At 37.4% G+C, this 14,648-nt stretch overlaps 1 protein-coding gene across 1 annotated transcript in view; it reads left to right on the top strand.

Moving 5' to 3' along the window:
* The window catches only part of LOC135157259 (plexin-A4-like), a 68,748-nt gene extending 57,104 nt beyond the window's left edge, over positions 1-11,644 (top strand). Inside the window, exons 35-37 of the mRNA XM_064112242.1 lie at positions 463-601; positions 1,002-1,142; positions 9,089-11,644. Coding sequence (XP_063968312.1) covers positions 463-601; positions 1,002-1,142; positions 9,089-9,175 — 367 coding nt within the window. The 3' untranslated portion in view covers positions 9,176-11,644. The remainder of the gene's footprint in view (positions 1-462; positions 602-1,001; positions 1,143-9,088) is intronic.
* The last annotated feature ends 3,004 nt before the right edge of the window (positions 11,645-14,648 follow it).

Raw genomic sequence — 14,648 nt, forward strand, 5'->3', positions numbered from 1 at the left:
AAACATAAAATCAAAATACATCAGTATCCATACACACTTGTCAGAGCACCCTATTCTTGAAGTTTAGGGTTTTAAATCTAACCACGAAATAATGCTTTAAACGCACTTGTAATGTAGACCCATCCGTAATTAAATGGCTTTTTTTTTTGTCTTGTTTAGTCCATCAAGTCCAAGTCTTCTTTTGGTTGTCCATCCAGGATCTGAATCATTAACACTTATTTGTGTTTCTTTACATCCTTTACATCACAAGTTTTTTTTTTTAGGTTATGTTTTTCTCCACCTCATCATTTTCCATTGTTGAAGCAACATATGAAAGTAAACCTTCACGCAAAAACCCTGTCAAAAGCTAACACAATGTACATTTTGTTATACGGAGGCAGCTCTTCCCCGAAAGTTCCAGAATAGTAATGCAGATGTTTGTTTTATGTCTTGTCGTTTACCCTCATTTACTATCTTGTGTAGTTTGTCTCGCTTCTGGTGCCAAGTACTTACCAACCTACAATCTTTGTTTGATATGCCAAGATCAGAAACAGCTGATCGATGTGTCATCGCTGTTGCTGAAGCCATTGCAGATGCAGCTAGGACTGCCACGCTGTCACAGGTAAATATACCAATTACGCTATTAATCTTCCAAAAAATATTTGTATTACCAATTTGTCTATTCATTTTCGTTTTGTCCTTTATTCAATCAATCCACATAAAATCGATTGATATCTGCACTCTCAGTTCATTCCCAGTGTTCTGCCTAATAAACAAGCAAGTTTTTTTAATGTTACAACTTTTATATTCAACATCCGCCTTTGATAAAATCCACCTTATGTTTCGTTGGACTTTCTCCTTGATGAATATTCAGGTGGGCCTATCAAATATAAAATGACTGGAAGCGATCGAGAAAAAAAAATCGCCTCAAATGGGAGCAAAGTTGCTAATGGGAAAATGCCTAAGCTCAAACCAATATCGTATACGTTCATTGTTTTTTATTCATGCTCCGCTAATATCAGAGTGAATCAAACCATCTACCCTACTACAATGAACATCCGCTACAGCGACAGATGATGTCTGACTACTGCTCCCTGATATCAAGCCAACCAAAGGTCAAGTCAAGACTCAAGTTAACAAGAGCCTGTTCATCCATCACAAAGGTAAGTTGTTATTAAGGAATACTTCCTTTTTTGTCTCACCTGCATAGCAGAGTGAGACTATAAGCGCCGCTTTTCCGACGGCGGCGGTGGCGGCGTCAACATAAAATCTTAATCGAAGATTAAGTTTTTAGTATAGATGTCTGTATAGATGTCTTTTTGTGCATCGTATCATATGCCCGTGCAACGTCATCATAACTTAGAAATTATATGAAGCTAGCTCATGAAACTCGAACAAAAGCTTAAGAAAGTATTACTAAACATCCTGCCTGAGTTTCAGGTCACATGACTAAGGTCAAAGGTCAATGGGTCAATGAACTTAGACCATGTTGGGGATATCAACTTCAAAATCTTAACCGAAGGTTAAGTTTTTGAAATGACATCATAAGTTAAAAAGTATATAGACCTAGTTCAGAACACACGAGAAATCAAGTATAACTAAACATCCTGCCGGAGTTTCAAGTCACATGAACAAGGCCAAATGTCATTTAGGGCCAATGAACTTTGGCCAAGTTGGGGGTATATGTTGAATTACCATCTTAACTTTAAAAAGTCTATTGAGCTGTTTCATGAAACATGGACAAAAGAGTAATCAAGTATCACTGAACATCATGTGCGAATATCAGATCACATGACCAAGATAAAAGGTCATGTAAGGTCAATGAACTTTGGCCAAGTTGGGGGTATTTGTTGAATTGCCATCATAACTTTGAAAGTGTATTGGTCTAGTTCATAAAACTTGAACATATGAGTAATCAAGTATCACTGAACATCCTGTGAGAGTTTCAGGTCACATGACCAAGGTCAAAGGTCAGTGAACTTTGGCCATGTCGGGGGTATTTGTTGAATTTCAATCATAACTTTCAAAATTTATGGATCTGACTCATGAAACTTGGACATAAGTGTAATAAAATATCACCAAACATCCTGTGTGAGTTTCAGGTCACATGATCAAGGTCTAAGGTCATTTAAGGTCAATAAAATTTGGCCATGTTGGGGGCATCTGTTGAAATAACAACATAACTCTAAGTTTATTGGTCTAGTTAATAGAACTTGGACATAAGAGTAATCAAGTATCACTGAACATCATTTGCGAATTTCAGGTCACATGACTAAGGCAGTAGTTATGGTATAGACCTCATACCTATTTGACCCGGTCATGACCTTTGACCACACGACCTTTGACCCATGCCCTTTGACCACATGATCTTTAGTCCGGTCAGCCTTTGACCTATAGCCTGTCAGCCTTTGACCTTTGGCCCGGTCAGCCATGACCTTTAGTCCGGTCAGCCTTTGACCACATGACCTTTGACCCATGCCCTTTGACCACATGACCTTTAGTCCGGTCAGCCTTTGACCGCATGAACTTTACCCTGGTCAGCCTTTGACCACACGACCCGATGGGTTGACCCAGACTTCCGGCCAGCATGTCCCCATGAAATGGTATTACGACACAGTTACGCAACCACCGGGATGTCATAGAATTACCCTTATTGCACCCTACGGTATTGCACCACCGTTGCGTCATCGCCGCGTATGGATGACTTCCGGTCGACCTTATCACACGATGCAGCGACGTTGCACGGGCATATGATACGATGCACAAAAAGACATCTATACAGTTTCTTATTTAAAAAGTTATCATTCTCCGCCTACAGCGGATATGTCAAGCGCCTCGCATGACGTCACCAGTTACGCAAGCACCGTGATGTCATATCCCAGGGAATTACCCTTTACCCGGTATTGCACCACCGTGGCGCAATCGTCACGTATAGGATACGATGCACAAAACAGACGTAAGATTTCTGCACAGTTTCCTATTGAAAAATTGATCTTTCTCCGCCTATATACCAGCAGATATGTCAAGTGCCTCGCATGACGTCACCATGAAATGGTGTTAGCGACGCAACCACCGTGATGTCATCCCAGGGAATTACCCTTATCGCACCGTATCGGTATTGCACCACCGTGGCGCAATCGTCACGAATAGGATACGATGCACAAAACAGACGTATGATTTCTACACAGTTTCCTATTGAAAAAGTTATCTTTCTCTGCCTACCAGCAGATATGTCAAGTGCCTCGCGGTTCACGAATCAATCACCCCAAAAATCCGTAAGCTATGATCCGTAAGAATCCGCAAAAATCCGTAAGAATCCGCAAAAATCCGTAAGAATCCGTAAAAATCCGTAAAAATCCGTAAGAATCTGTAAAAATCCGTAAGAATCTGTAAGAATCCGTAAGGATCCGTAAAAATCCGTAAGAATCTGTAAAAATCCGTAAGAATCCGTAAGCTAGAATCCGTAAGCTATAATCCGTAAAATTCCGTAGGAATCCGCAAAAATCCGTAAGAATCAAAGTACCTTCGCGTGCGTTTTATGATTACGTATAATTACAAGGTTGAACGTTAATTTTCTTCATTTCCCAACAAATAATCATCGAGTCAGCATGAATACGTTGGATATGTCCAACCGTTACGCTTGTTCACGATGCGATAAAACTTTTAGTAGGAAGTATGATATGCAGAGGCATGAACAAAATGAGCATGATACTGGAGAAGAAACGAGTGAAGATGAAGACTCCGACCCACCCTCTCAAATGCAAATAGTTGAAGAATCCAACGATGATTCCGAAACGAGTGTATCAGAAAACGATGGACACGAATCGTCAATGACAGCAAACATGGAAGAAACTGAAGACAACCTCGCTTATCGAGGATGGTTAGAGCAAGCCATGACGGCCACCAAGGACTTGAGAGACGAAAAATATCAGAAATACATCTCAGAAGGAATGGAAGAAGAAGACGCTAAAGCAAAGGCTCACGTGAAACTAATGTGGGCAGTCAAACGCATCTTTTTCGATCTTTACTCTCAGTTCTTGCAGCAGAACGTGTACCTCGAAGACGCTGACATCTATCATGAAATCGTGTCCGATCTCTCGGAAAGATTAGAGAATGGCATGGAATTCCGGAAAGCCGTACAGAGAGTGTTCTAAAGCCAGGCATGGTTCACAATTCGATGGTTTATTCCAGTATCAAGGTGACGATGACGATGATGATGGTGGAGAAGAAACGGAGGGTGAAGATGGAGTCTACAACTAAAGGCACAAACATCAGCTTGTCGAATAATAATAATCCAAGAAAACGCCGTCAACATAAATGACAGTTTGAACTTCATTGTGTTCATATTTTTTTAATGCCATCCATAGACATGTGTTACAATCCATTAAGTTAAGCGAAGAAATAGAAAAACGAGAACTTCACTTTAATATTAACAATGAACAGTTAACAATTAGTTTGTTATTACAACATAATTTGAGAACAAAACTTACATTATTTTACCTTTGTATCAAAATCTGCTGTTTATACAGTATCTGAACCTATCTACATTGAAATGGAATAGAATAAATGATAAGAATAAAGAATCATCCTTGACTGTATAGTGTTTCATGTTATCACCATCTGTACTGCGGATGAATGAAGTTGATTTAAAGGAGTCATCTACTGGTTTCAATATAGTATACTTTTTGCGAGTCAGAGAGCCGGGCAGTTAAAATGAAAAGTATGGAAATATGAACAAAACAGTATGAAAAAGTCAGAGAGTTTTGATGGGGAAAAGTCTGGAATGAGTAGAGCCTGAGATGTCACTATTATCATGAGTATAATCACATGTTGGATTACCAATAATTGTTGTAATAAGAGGCAGAGAGAGAGTCGGTTTTCACCTAGCTTTCCAATAGGATATCCCAAGTTCAATGACGCGCGTTGGCCGTGCATGGGGTGATTGATTCGTGAACCGCGAGGCACTTGACACATCTGCTGGTAGGCAGAGAAAGATAACTTTTTCAATAGGAAACTGTGTAGAAATCATACGTCTGTTTTGTGCATCGTATCCTATACGTGACGATTGCGCCACGGTGGTGCAATACCGATACGGTGCGATAAGGGTAATTCCCTGGGATGACATCACGGTGGTTGCGTCCCTAACACCATTTCATGGTGACGTCATGCGAGGCACTTGACATATCTGCTGGTATATAGGCGGAGAAAGATCAATTTTTCAATAGGAAACTGTGCAGAAATCTTACGTCTGTTTTGTGCATCGTATCCTATACGTGACGATTGCGCCACGGTGGTGCAATACCGATACGGTGCGATAAGGGTAATTCCCTGGGATGACATCACGGTGGTTGCGTCCCTAACACCATTTCATGGTGACGTCATGCGAGGCACTTGACATATCTGCTGGTATATAGGCGGAGAAAGATCAATTTTTCAATAGGAAACTGTGCAGAAATCTTACGTCTGTTTTGTGCATCGTATCCTATACGTGACGATTGCGCCACGGTGGTGCAATACCGGGTAAAGGGTAATTCCCTGGGATATGACATCACGGTGCTTGCGTAACTGGTGACGTCATGCGAGGCGCTTGACATATCCGCTGTAGGCGGAGATTGATAACTTTTTAAATAAGAAACTGTATAGATGTCTTTTTGTGCATCGTATCATATGCCCGTGCAACGTCGCGTCGCTGCATCGTGTGATAAGGTCGACCGGAAGTCATCCATACGCGGCGATGACGCAACGGTGGTGCAATACCGTAGGGTGCAATAAGGGTAATTCTATGACATCCCGGTGGTTGCGTAACTGTGTCGTAATACCATTTCATGGTGACATGGCTGGCCGGAAGTCTGGGTCAACCCATCGGGTCGTGTGGTCAAAGGCTGACCAGGGTAAAGTTCATGCGGTCAAAGGCTGACCGAACTAAAGGTCATGGCTGACCGGGCTAAAGGTCAAAAGCTGACCGGACTAAAGGTCATGTGGTCAAAGGGCATGGGTCAAAGGTCATGTGGTCAAAGGCTGACCGGACTAAAGGTCATGGCTGACCGGGCCAAAGGTCAAAGGCTGACAGGCTATAGGTCAAAGGCTGACCGGACTAAAGGTCATGTGGTCAAAGGGCATGGGTCAAAGGTCGTGTGGTCAAAGGTCATGACCGGGTCAAATAGGTATGAGGTCTATACCATAACTACTTAAGGCCAAAGGTCAATGGACTTTGGCCATGTTGGGGATATTTGAAGACCTCACTTGCAAAAGGGGTTGGGTCCATTTTTCATGAAATTTGATTTGTTGGTCTCAATGTATAGATTTTTAGTAGCTCTATAAGATGGTACCAAAGAAAAGTTGAAATTCCTATTTAAAAGTGATCAAAAATTGCAAAGAAAAATCCCTTTTTTCAGAAGGGGTTAGGTCCATTCCAGTTTAGTTGCAAATAGGGTTAGGTCCACACCGATTTTTTTGGAAAAGAATATTTAAAAAAATATGAATAAAGGTAGATTTCTTTTATACCGAATTTTATGTTGTCATGGTAGGGAATCTTAAAAAATTATTTTCGCATAAGAATATGCAATATAGGAGAATTAAAAAAATTATTTTCTTGGAGTGGACCTAACCCCTTTTGCAAACAAACTCTTCTGAAGAGCCCATTTGTCAAAAGGGGTTAGGTCCATTGTTCATAAATTTTATTGTTTTCTGTCTCAAAACCTCTAATTTTTTTGTCGCTTTGATGAAAACAAAGAAAATTTGAAATTTACATGAAAACGTGAATAAAAGTGGCAAAGAAAAATCACTTGTTTAATCATTCATTTCAGTTTACTTGCAAAAGGGGTTAGGTCCACAATGATAATTTTTAAAAGAATATATAGAAAAAAAATGAAGACAGGTAGATTTCTTTTATACCCAATTTTATGTTTACATGATAGGGTAGTACATCATCACAATTTAGTTTCTCATAAGAATATTGCAGTAAGTGAGAAAAAAAAAATGTTTTTTCTCAGAATGGTCCAAAGTGGACCTAACCCCTTTTGCAACTAAACTCTTCATTTGTTGAATAACCTTCATAACTCTGAAAGTGTATGGATCTACATGTAGTTCATAAAAATTGGACATAAGAGTAATCAAGTATCACTGAACATCTCATGCGAGTTTCAGGTCACACGACCAAAGTCAAAAGTCATCTAAGGTCATGGAACTTTGGCCATTTTGGAGGTAATTATTAGATTGTTGTCATAACTTTCAAAGTTTTAAGATATAGTTTATATAATGCGGATATAGGGGTAATCAAGTATCATTGACAAGTCTTAGGTCGCATGATCAAGGTCAAATGTCATTTATTGTCAATGAACGTAGTATTTTATCATAATATGAATGGTGTTTTTTTAATAATTATTTTATAGTAGTTTTCAAAGTCAGCACTGCTGCTATATTGAATCGCGCGATGTAGGTGAGACAGCCAGAGGCGCTCCACTTGTTATTATTTATACTCCGATTGTTTTGACACACCCAGCCAGAAAGGGAGGAGCAAGGTGGGGATGGGGTCTCAGCAAAATTGTACGCACGTGCATATTCAAGTTTTTAAAACCACTCTTCAAACTTACAGTCTAAATTTAAATCATTTTGTCCGTTCCGCCATCCAACCTTTTAAATGACCTCTTTATTGACAACACAGCGCATCTCGGGTAAAACATTTCTATACTGAGAATAAAATACTTGGGGCGATTTGGTGAACCAAAAACATGCCTACATTGGGCCGTGATCTCAAAGCAATCCCTTGGTCAACCCTGGTTTATACCGCACATGCATGGAGTGACATTTGCAACCTCATTCATCACGGATAAATAGTTAAGTCATGAGGTAAAAAATTGTTCCAAAATGAACCGTTTTGTTTCAGGAAGGCAATGATAATGATATAATGAGCATTCGACAATTCCAATGCAACATTCGTTAAGTTATCTTTTTGATAAATAAAGAGTTTGTTGCAAAAGGGGGTAGATCCACTTTGGACCATTCCGAGAAAAATCGTGTTTTTTAATCTCACTTATTGCAATATTCTTATGAGAAACTAGATTGTCAAGATGTACTACCCTATCGTGTGAACATAAAATTAGGTATAAACGAAATCTACCTGTCTTCAATTTTTTCTATATATTTTTTTTTCTTCAAAAAATATCATTGTAGACCTAACCACACTGAAATTAATACAATCTCTTTTGAAGAAAAGAAGTGTTCTTTCTTTGGCGTTTTCATTCACGTTTTGATGTGAATTTCAAATTTTCTTGGGCATCATCGGAGCGACTAAAAATCAATAGGTTTTAAGACAGAAAACAATAAAAATTTTGAAAAATGGATCTAACACATTTTGAAAAATTTACTCTTTGGAAGAGTTTTGTTGCAAAAGGGGTTAGGTCCACTTCAAGAAAATCATCTTTTTTATTCTCCCATATTACAATATCATGTGAAATTAAATTTTCATGATACCCTACCATCGACCATGTGTACATAAAATTGGAAATTAGAAAAATCTACCTATCTTCATATTTTTTTAAATATTTTTTTCAAAAAAAAAAACTTTTGTGTACCTAACCCCTTCTGCAACCAAACTAAAATGGACCAAACCCCTTTAAAAAATGTTATTTTTCTTTGCCATTTTTGTTTACTTTTTAATGGGAAATTAAACTTGTCTTTGGTATCGACAACTTAAAGTCTAAACATTGAGACAAAAAAAAAAATCGAATTTTAGGGAAAATGGACCTAACCCATTTTGCAACTAAGCTCTTCAAATATTAAAGGAATGGGATTGAATCACTCATTTCTGACAGGGGCCGCGGAACCGGGGGGCTGGGGGGGGGGGGGGGGGCTTCAGCCCCCCCCCCCCCCCACTTTTTTCCAAAACCGTGTACAAAAATGTAAAAATTACCATATGCATGTGATTTTTAGCATGGTCAGCCCCCCCCCCTTTTGGCTCAGCCCCCCCACTTTGAAAACCGTTCCGCGGCCCCTGTCTGAGGTGTGTAGATTAAAATTATAGTCGCGTCTAGAGAGGCCCTTGTTTAAATACAATGTTAAAATTTATTCATATTTATTTTCATCTTTCATTTAATCACATTCATTACAGGAGTTCAAAGGTCATTTCAGTCATCTTTCGAATTTGCTGCACCTTTACAACCTCACCAAGGATGACGTAGAGGGCCTCTTGAATTAAAGTGCATGAAAAGACCTTAATTTCATCCTTCAAGTACTATCATTAAGGCGCCAATCAAATTAACATCCGCGATCGGCACCACTATGTGGATGTTGGTAATGGGACGATCTTAAGAAATAGTTGTATTATAACTAGGACGACCCAATCATACCTTTTCCATGTTCAAGCTTTTCGTGGTCTTAGTAACCAAAATTTTATTTCACTACTTGCCATTTATAATAACCCTTATAGGCCATACGATTTAGATTAATACATACCGTTAACAACAAGTGTGTATTCTTCCAGTTTCTGCCTGGGGATTAACAATGAAATTCATTTGTTCTTTCTACTAATGTCATCAAGCATCTAAGTATTGGGAACTTCTCCCTGGCGTGACATTATTTAGGAATAGGGGGTAGCTTAAAGAATTACAAGATAAAAGATTCATTTTGTCTAATAATTGTTAAATAACTTGTACCAAACAAGAATTTTCATAGTATTTAGTCATGCCATTTGTTGTTTGACCAGTGTAAAATGTGATTGTGTACATGTAGATGTAAATGTAGATGTATGCCTGAAATTTCCATCTGTTTATGTCTAGAATTTGTATTATCCATTTGCATTTTATGATGCTTGTATTTTGTATTGTTTTATGTTATACAGGGCCCCCGCCGGCCCAAGTACAACAGTATTTGACTACTGATAGGGTGGTAAACTGCCAATTCGTCTACTGCCAACTCGTCCTCTCATCACATAGTCTAATTTCATTTAGTCTATAACCATTCCGTGCATAAAAATTTCGTCTAAAAACCATTTGGTCCAATAATCATTTTAGTCCAATAATCACTTCGTCCAATCACCAGATTGTCTATGACCATTTCGTCTAGTAACCAGTTGGTCTAATAACCCATTTCCTTTGCATTCATGTCGCCCAAGTAACACCAAGTCCATTCAAACCAAATGTTATATGGGCTACGTGGCTATTGGACCAACTGTTTATTAGACGAAATGACAATTAGACCATGTGCATAGTGAACGAACTAATGGTAGCCCAAATGATAGTAGATGAGTTGGTAATTGGACGAATTGACATCAGACCAATTCGAAATAAACCGATGAGGATACCTTGTTCAAATGATACGTAAAAGATAAATAAATAAATGAATGAATAACTAAATAATAAAATTGTAGAATCTCATAAACTCTGCAAATTATCAACTTGTATAAACAGCTACTTATTTAAGAGTACATTAAAAACGATATAATAATAATGGGGATGATGATAATAATAATGAAAATAATAATAATGATAGTAATGATAATGATGATAATAATAATAATAATGATGATAATAATAATTTTAATTTATAAAGCGCTATTTCCGGAGGATATAAAGCGCCGTTAATAGCATAAGACAAGTTAAGGTTTAAAGTTATACAGGTGTGTTTTAAGATACATCAGATTCCATTCAAATTGAAATGAAGAAAATGTGCTACGAGATCGTGATCTTGCACAATACGTAATGCAAAACTTCTATTCCATCACTCATGTATTTACCACCCGATGTTTGTATAATCTTTAAAAATCTTTAGTTTTCTTGATTCTGTCTATTAATCTATAACACCTTAAATAGAGTTGATATATTGTTTTCATTTATAATTCACAAGCCCTCAAACAAAGATTTCCGTACCAGTTAACATTTCAATCGTTTGTACCATTAACTATTAAATTTAACGGGTAAAAATGGGTGTATCATATCATTTTGTAATGTTAAAACTGATATTAGTAATATTAGTGTAACTGATCGTGTAGCGTTCTCTTTCTTACAGATTAATATATGAAAATTAGTAGTATTAGAAACGCGGAGTAATTACATGGTATATATAAGTTTTAATACTATAATAATCCAAAATTTAGGAATAGAATATTTGTTAATATTTTAATGATGTATGTTCGAGTCAATGAATTATATTATGCAGGTCTTAAAATGATATGTAGCGTTCTCTCTTTTTTACATATGGAAATATAAAAATGGGTAGTATTACTAACGCATGGTGGTTACATGGTAAGTTGAATAAAAGTTAACGCTTTTAAAATTAAGAATTTAAGATTTGTATATTTATATTATAGATATCCTTTATGATGTATGTTCGAGTCAATGGGTTATGTTATGCAGGTCTTAAAATAAATGTGTCTATATCATAAACAAAACGCATATCTTCGCATGGATCGTGGTCTAGCCACCAATCGTCTTAAACACATTAACACAAAAGTAGATTTTTTATAAACGGATAAGTGTATCATAGCCAATGAAACAGGCTCTTTATGGCTTCATAATTATATCTGTATATTGTATGGAACTGTCCTCATCGTGGCAGATAAAGATAAATAATTGTTTAAAAAAAGAATAATCAATTTTAATTTCAAGAGACATACTTTTTTCAATTGTAATTTCGTACACATTTTTATTGAAGATTCTCGCAATGCACGTGGTGATCATAAAAATACAATGATTTGAATATAATTTCCATGGTATTTATACTGATTATTCCATTCTAACTCGTATTATTATTAAAACATAAACTAATAGATATATATATATATATAGCTTGAAAGTTGTGTAAATGTTTGAATTGAAAATTGAGTATTACACCTCGTATGAGAGGGGTTGTGAGGCTGCGGGTAAATGGCTGTGTGTGAGAGAGAACACACGTGTGCATGTTTGTGACCACAATTGAACCGAGGACATATAGGGGAAGGCGGGGTAAGTTGTGACACTTTTTGCATTTTGCATGATAGAATTGATATGGCTAATAATATTGTAGAAATAAGTACCTTGCCTTTAAATATGATTCTTGGGAAATCTTTTTCACCTATATACAACTTTCTACCCTCACATTGAAAGTCGTTGTGACCTTTGAAAAAAACGATGTCAAGTGGCACAACTTGCCCCATCTGTGGGGTAAGTTGTGCCACCTTCGAGGGTAAGTTGAGCCACAAAAACTATGTACAAAATGTATGCGGGAAGAACCAGCATGTCAATTTTTTATTTAAAGTCTTTTCACTTGCTAATTCTCTAAAAATACTAACATTCTCTAAAAGTAAAAGAACTGTCATGTGAATTTGCTCTTTTCTGCCTGCATATCGATGGCTTTTTAAGGTTTGATTTTGTTTTTCTTTACATTACCATAAGAATAACCATGGCTCAACTTGCCCCATGTTTGCTGGCTCAACTTACCCCAGTCCGAACTTAATGCGATAATTTCGCATCCACACATTTCTTATGTATCCATCATGTAAAAGACTGTGACAAGAATGAAGATCCATACCTGGACTGACAATGTTGTTCTTATGCTTTATTATATGTAAAGAAGTGTGTGTGTAAAAAACACTTATCTATTTCACACCCTTTTTTACTTTTTTGGCTGAAATTTGTATTTTTCCCTCTAAAAAAGTACTTTTTGTTTCAAAGTTGAAAAGAATGTGGTGGGGTTAAGGGTTATGTAATGGGTCATCAATACATGACACCACCATAATGTCTGACTCATTCATTATTGGCCTGGGGGTGGTGGCTCAACTTGCCCCTATGCTCAACTTACCCCGCCTTCCCCTACATACTCTAGAGGAGCATACGACCCTGCATGCGATCCCATTTTAAGCCGTCTAAAATTATATGCTCTTCCGTAGAAGAGCAGAGTGAAGACCTCGATTCGAAAGATAAAACCAGAGATGTGTTCGGTATAATAGTTAAGTTTCATATTGATCATTGATGTACGAGATTCTTCGTGACTCGTAACGTGTATAAACTGTCCAAAAATTGTTGGCATTAAATGTAGAGTGACAAATCTTTATTCAAACAAAGTCCTCGATTCCTAGCATAAATGTGAATGTGTGTATGTTGTGGGGGTATAATAAAGTGCGTTTATGTTTGTCCTAGAAATAGAGTGAGGAAGACACAGAGACAAATCCAGGGGAAGAGATAAAGAGAGAGGGGACGAAAACAATACACACCCAGAAAATGTTTGCAATTTAACACTTATATCAACCTTTTTTGGAGTATAAACTTGTACCTTAAATGGAAATGGGTGAAAGTTAAGCTTTTTTGTTTGTATTTGCACCAATAAATGCTCGTCTGCACCCTCAAAGGTGCAACTTTTCACCTTTACAGGTGCTTCATACTTGAGGTTATGAAAGGTTTAACCTTTCAACTTTATTATACTGTTCAATTCTGCATCATTAATTTATAGCTAACTGCACCATTAAAGATTCAAAATCAGCATAATTGCACTCATTATACAGTAACCCCTTGTTTGCTGCTGTAAAACCATTTTGGTTCAAATTTGAACCCATATTTCTTAGTGTGTACAGACATAGAAAGTAGAGAGCCATCAATAAGTAAAAGCAAGTATGGGAGGAAGTACATGAGAAAAGGCAGTTGCAGAGAGGGTACGGGATAACGGCAGCGAGAGAGGGGAATCAATTTTAGATGAGACAAACATTTAAACTGTTGACTACTGAGTTATATAGAGTATGTATAGTTTGCACTGGGTCCCTTTGTTTCCAGTAGTAGAGGATTAATCATATTCCACATGAACGGTTAGCTTTATACCCTCACAAACAAGAGGTACAAAAGGCCCAGATCCATAATAACGGTGGTTGTTTTTACTTGCACGCTGTAAGCAATTTTTTTCGGATAATGTACATACACTTGCACTTCACCAGTACGAAAATACGGTTACACTTCGTAATTCCGAAGGTTCGTAATTCCGAAGGTTCTTTATTCCGAAGGTTCGTAATTCCGAAACACGTAAATTGCCTATACCTCGATGTTCGTTAATCCGAAAACGTAAAAGGGTTTGTTAATCCGAACATTTGTGGCGTTATTCCGAAGGTTCATTATTCCGAAGGTTCAATAATCCGAAAACGAAATAAGGTTCGATGTTCCGAAGGTTCGTTAATCCGAAAACGAAATAAGGTTCGTTGTTCCGAAGGTTCGTTATTCCGAAAACGAAATAAGGTTAGTTAATCATTTAGTTTTCGGACTAACGAACCTTCGGAATTACGAACCTCATTTCTTTTTCGGATTAACGAACCTTCGGAATAACGAACCTCATTTCGTTTTCGGACTAACGAACCTTCGAAATTACGAACCTTCGGAAATACGAACCTTCGGAATAACGAACCTTCGGAATATCGGAACCTTCGGAAAACCGAAGCTTCGGAATTACGAATGTATGCGCGAAAATACACTAGACGGTGGCCTGTACCGTTTCCAGAAGAAGAAGAAGAAGAACATGAAGAAGGTATCACCTAACGCCGGGACAATATACTTCAATTTACTTTTTTGTCCTTTTAAGTGTAATCCTTTTTAGCAAAGGTTTCCAGACTAATAATTGACACACTTTTTTGAGAAACGGGGTAATGCAATTGTCATCAACTAAATATGCATATAACTACAGAGGAACCAGTCAATGTTTTGCGAGAGATTGAGAGG

Source organism: Lytechinus pictus, chromosome 17 (assembly GCF_037042905.1).
Source record: "Lytechinus pictus isolate F3 Inbred chromosome 17, Lp3.0, whole genome shotgun sequence".
Lineage (NCBI taxonomy): Eukaryota > Metazoa > Echinodermata > Echinoidea > Temnopleuroida > Toxopneustidae > Lytechinus > Lytechinus pictus.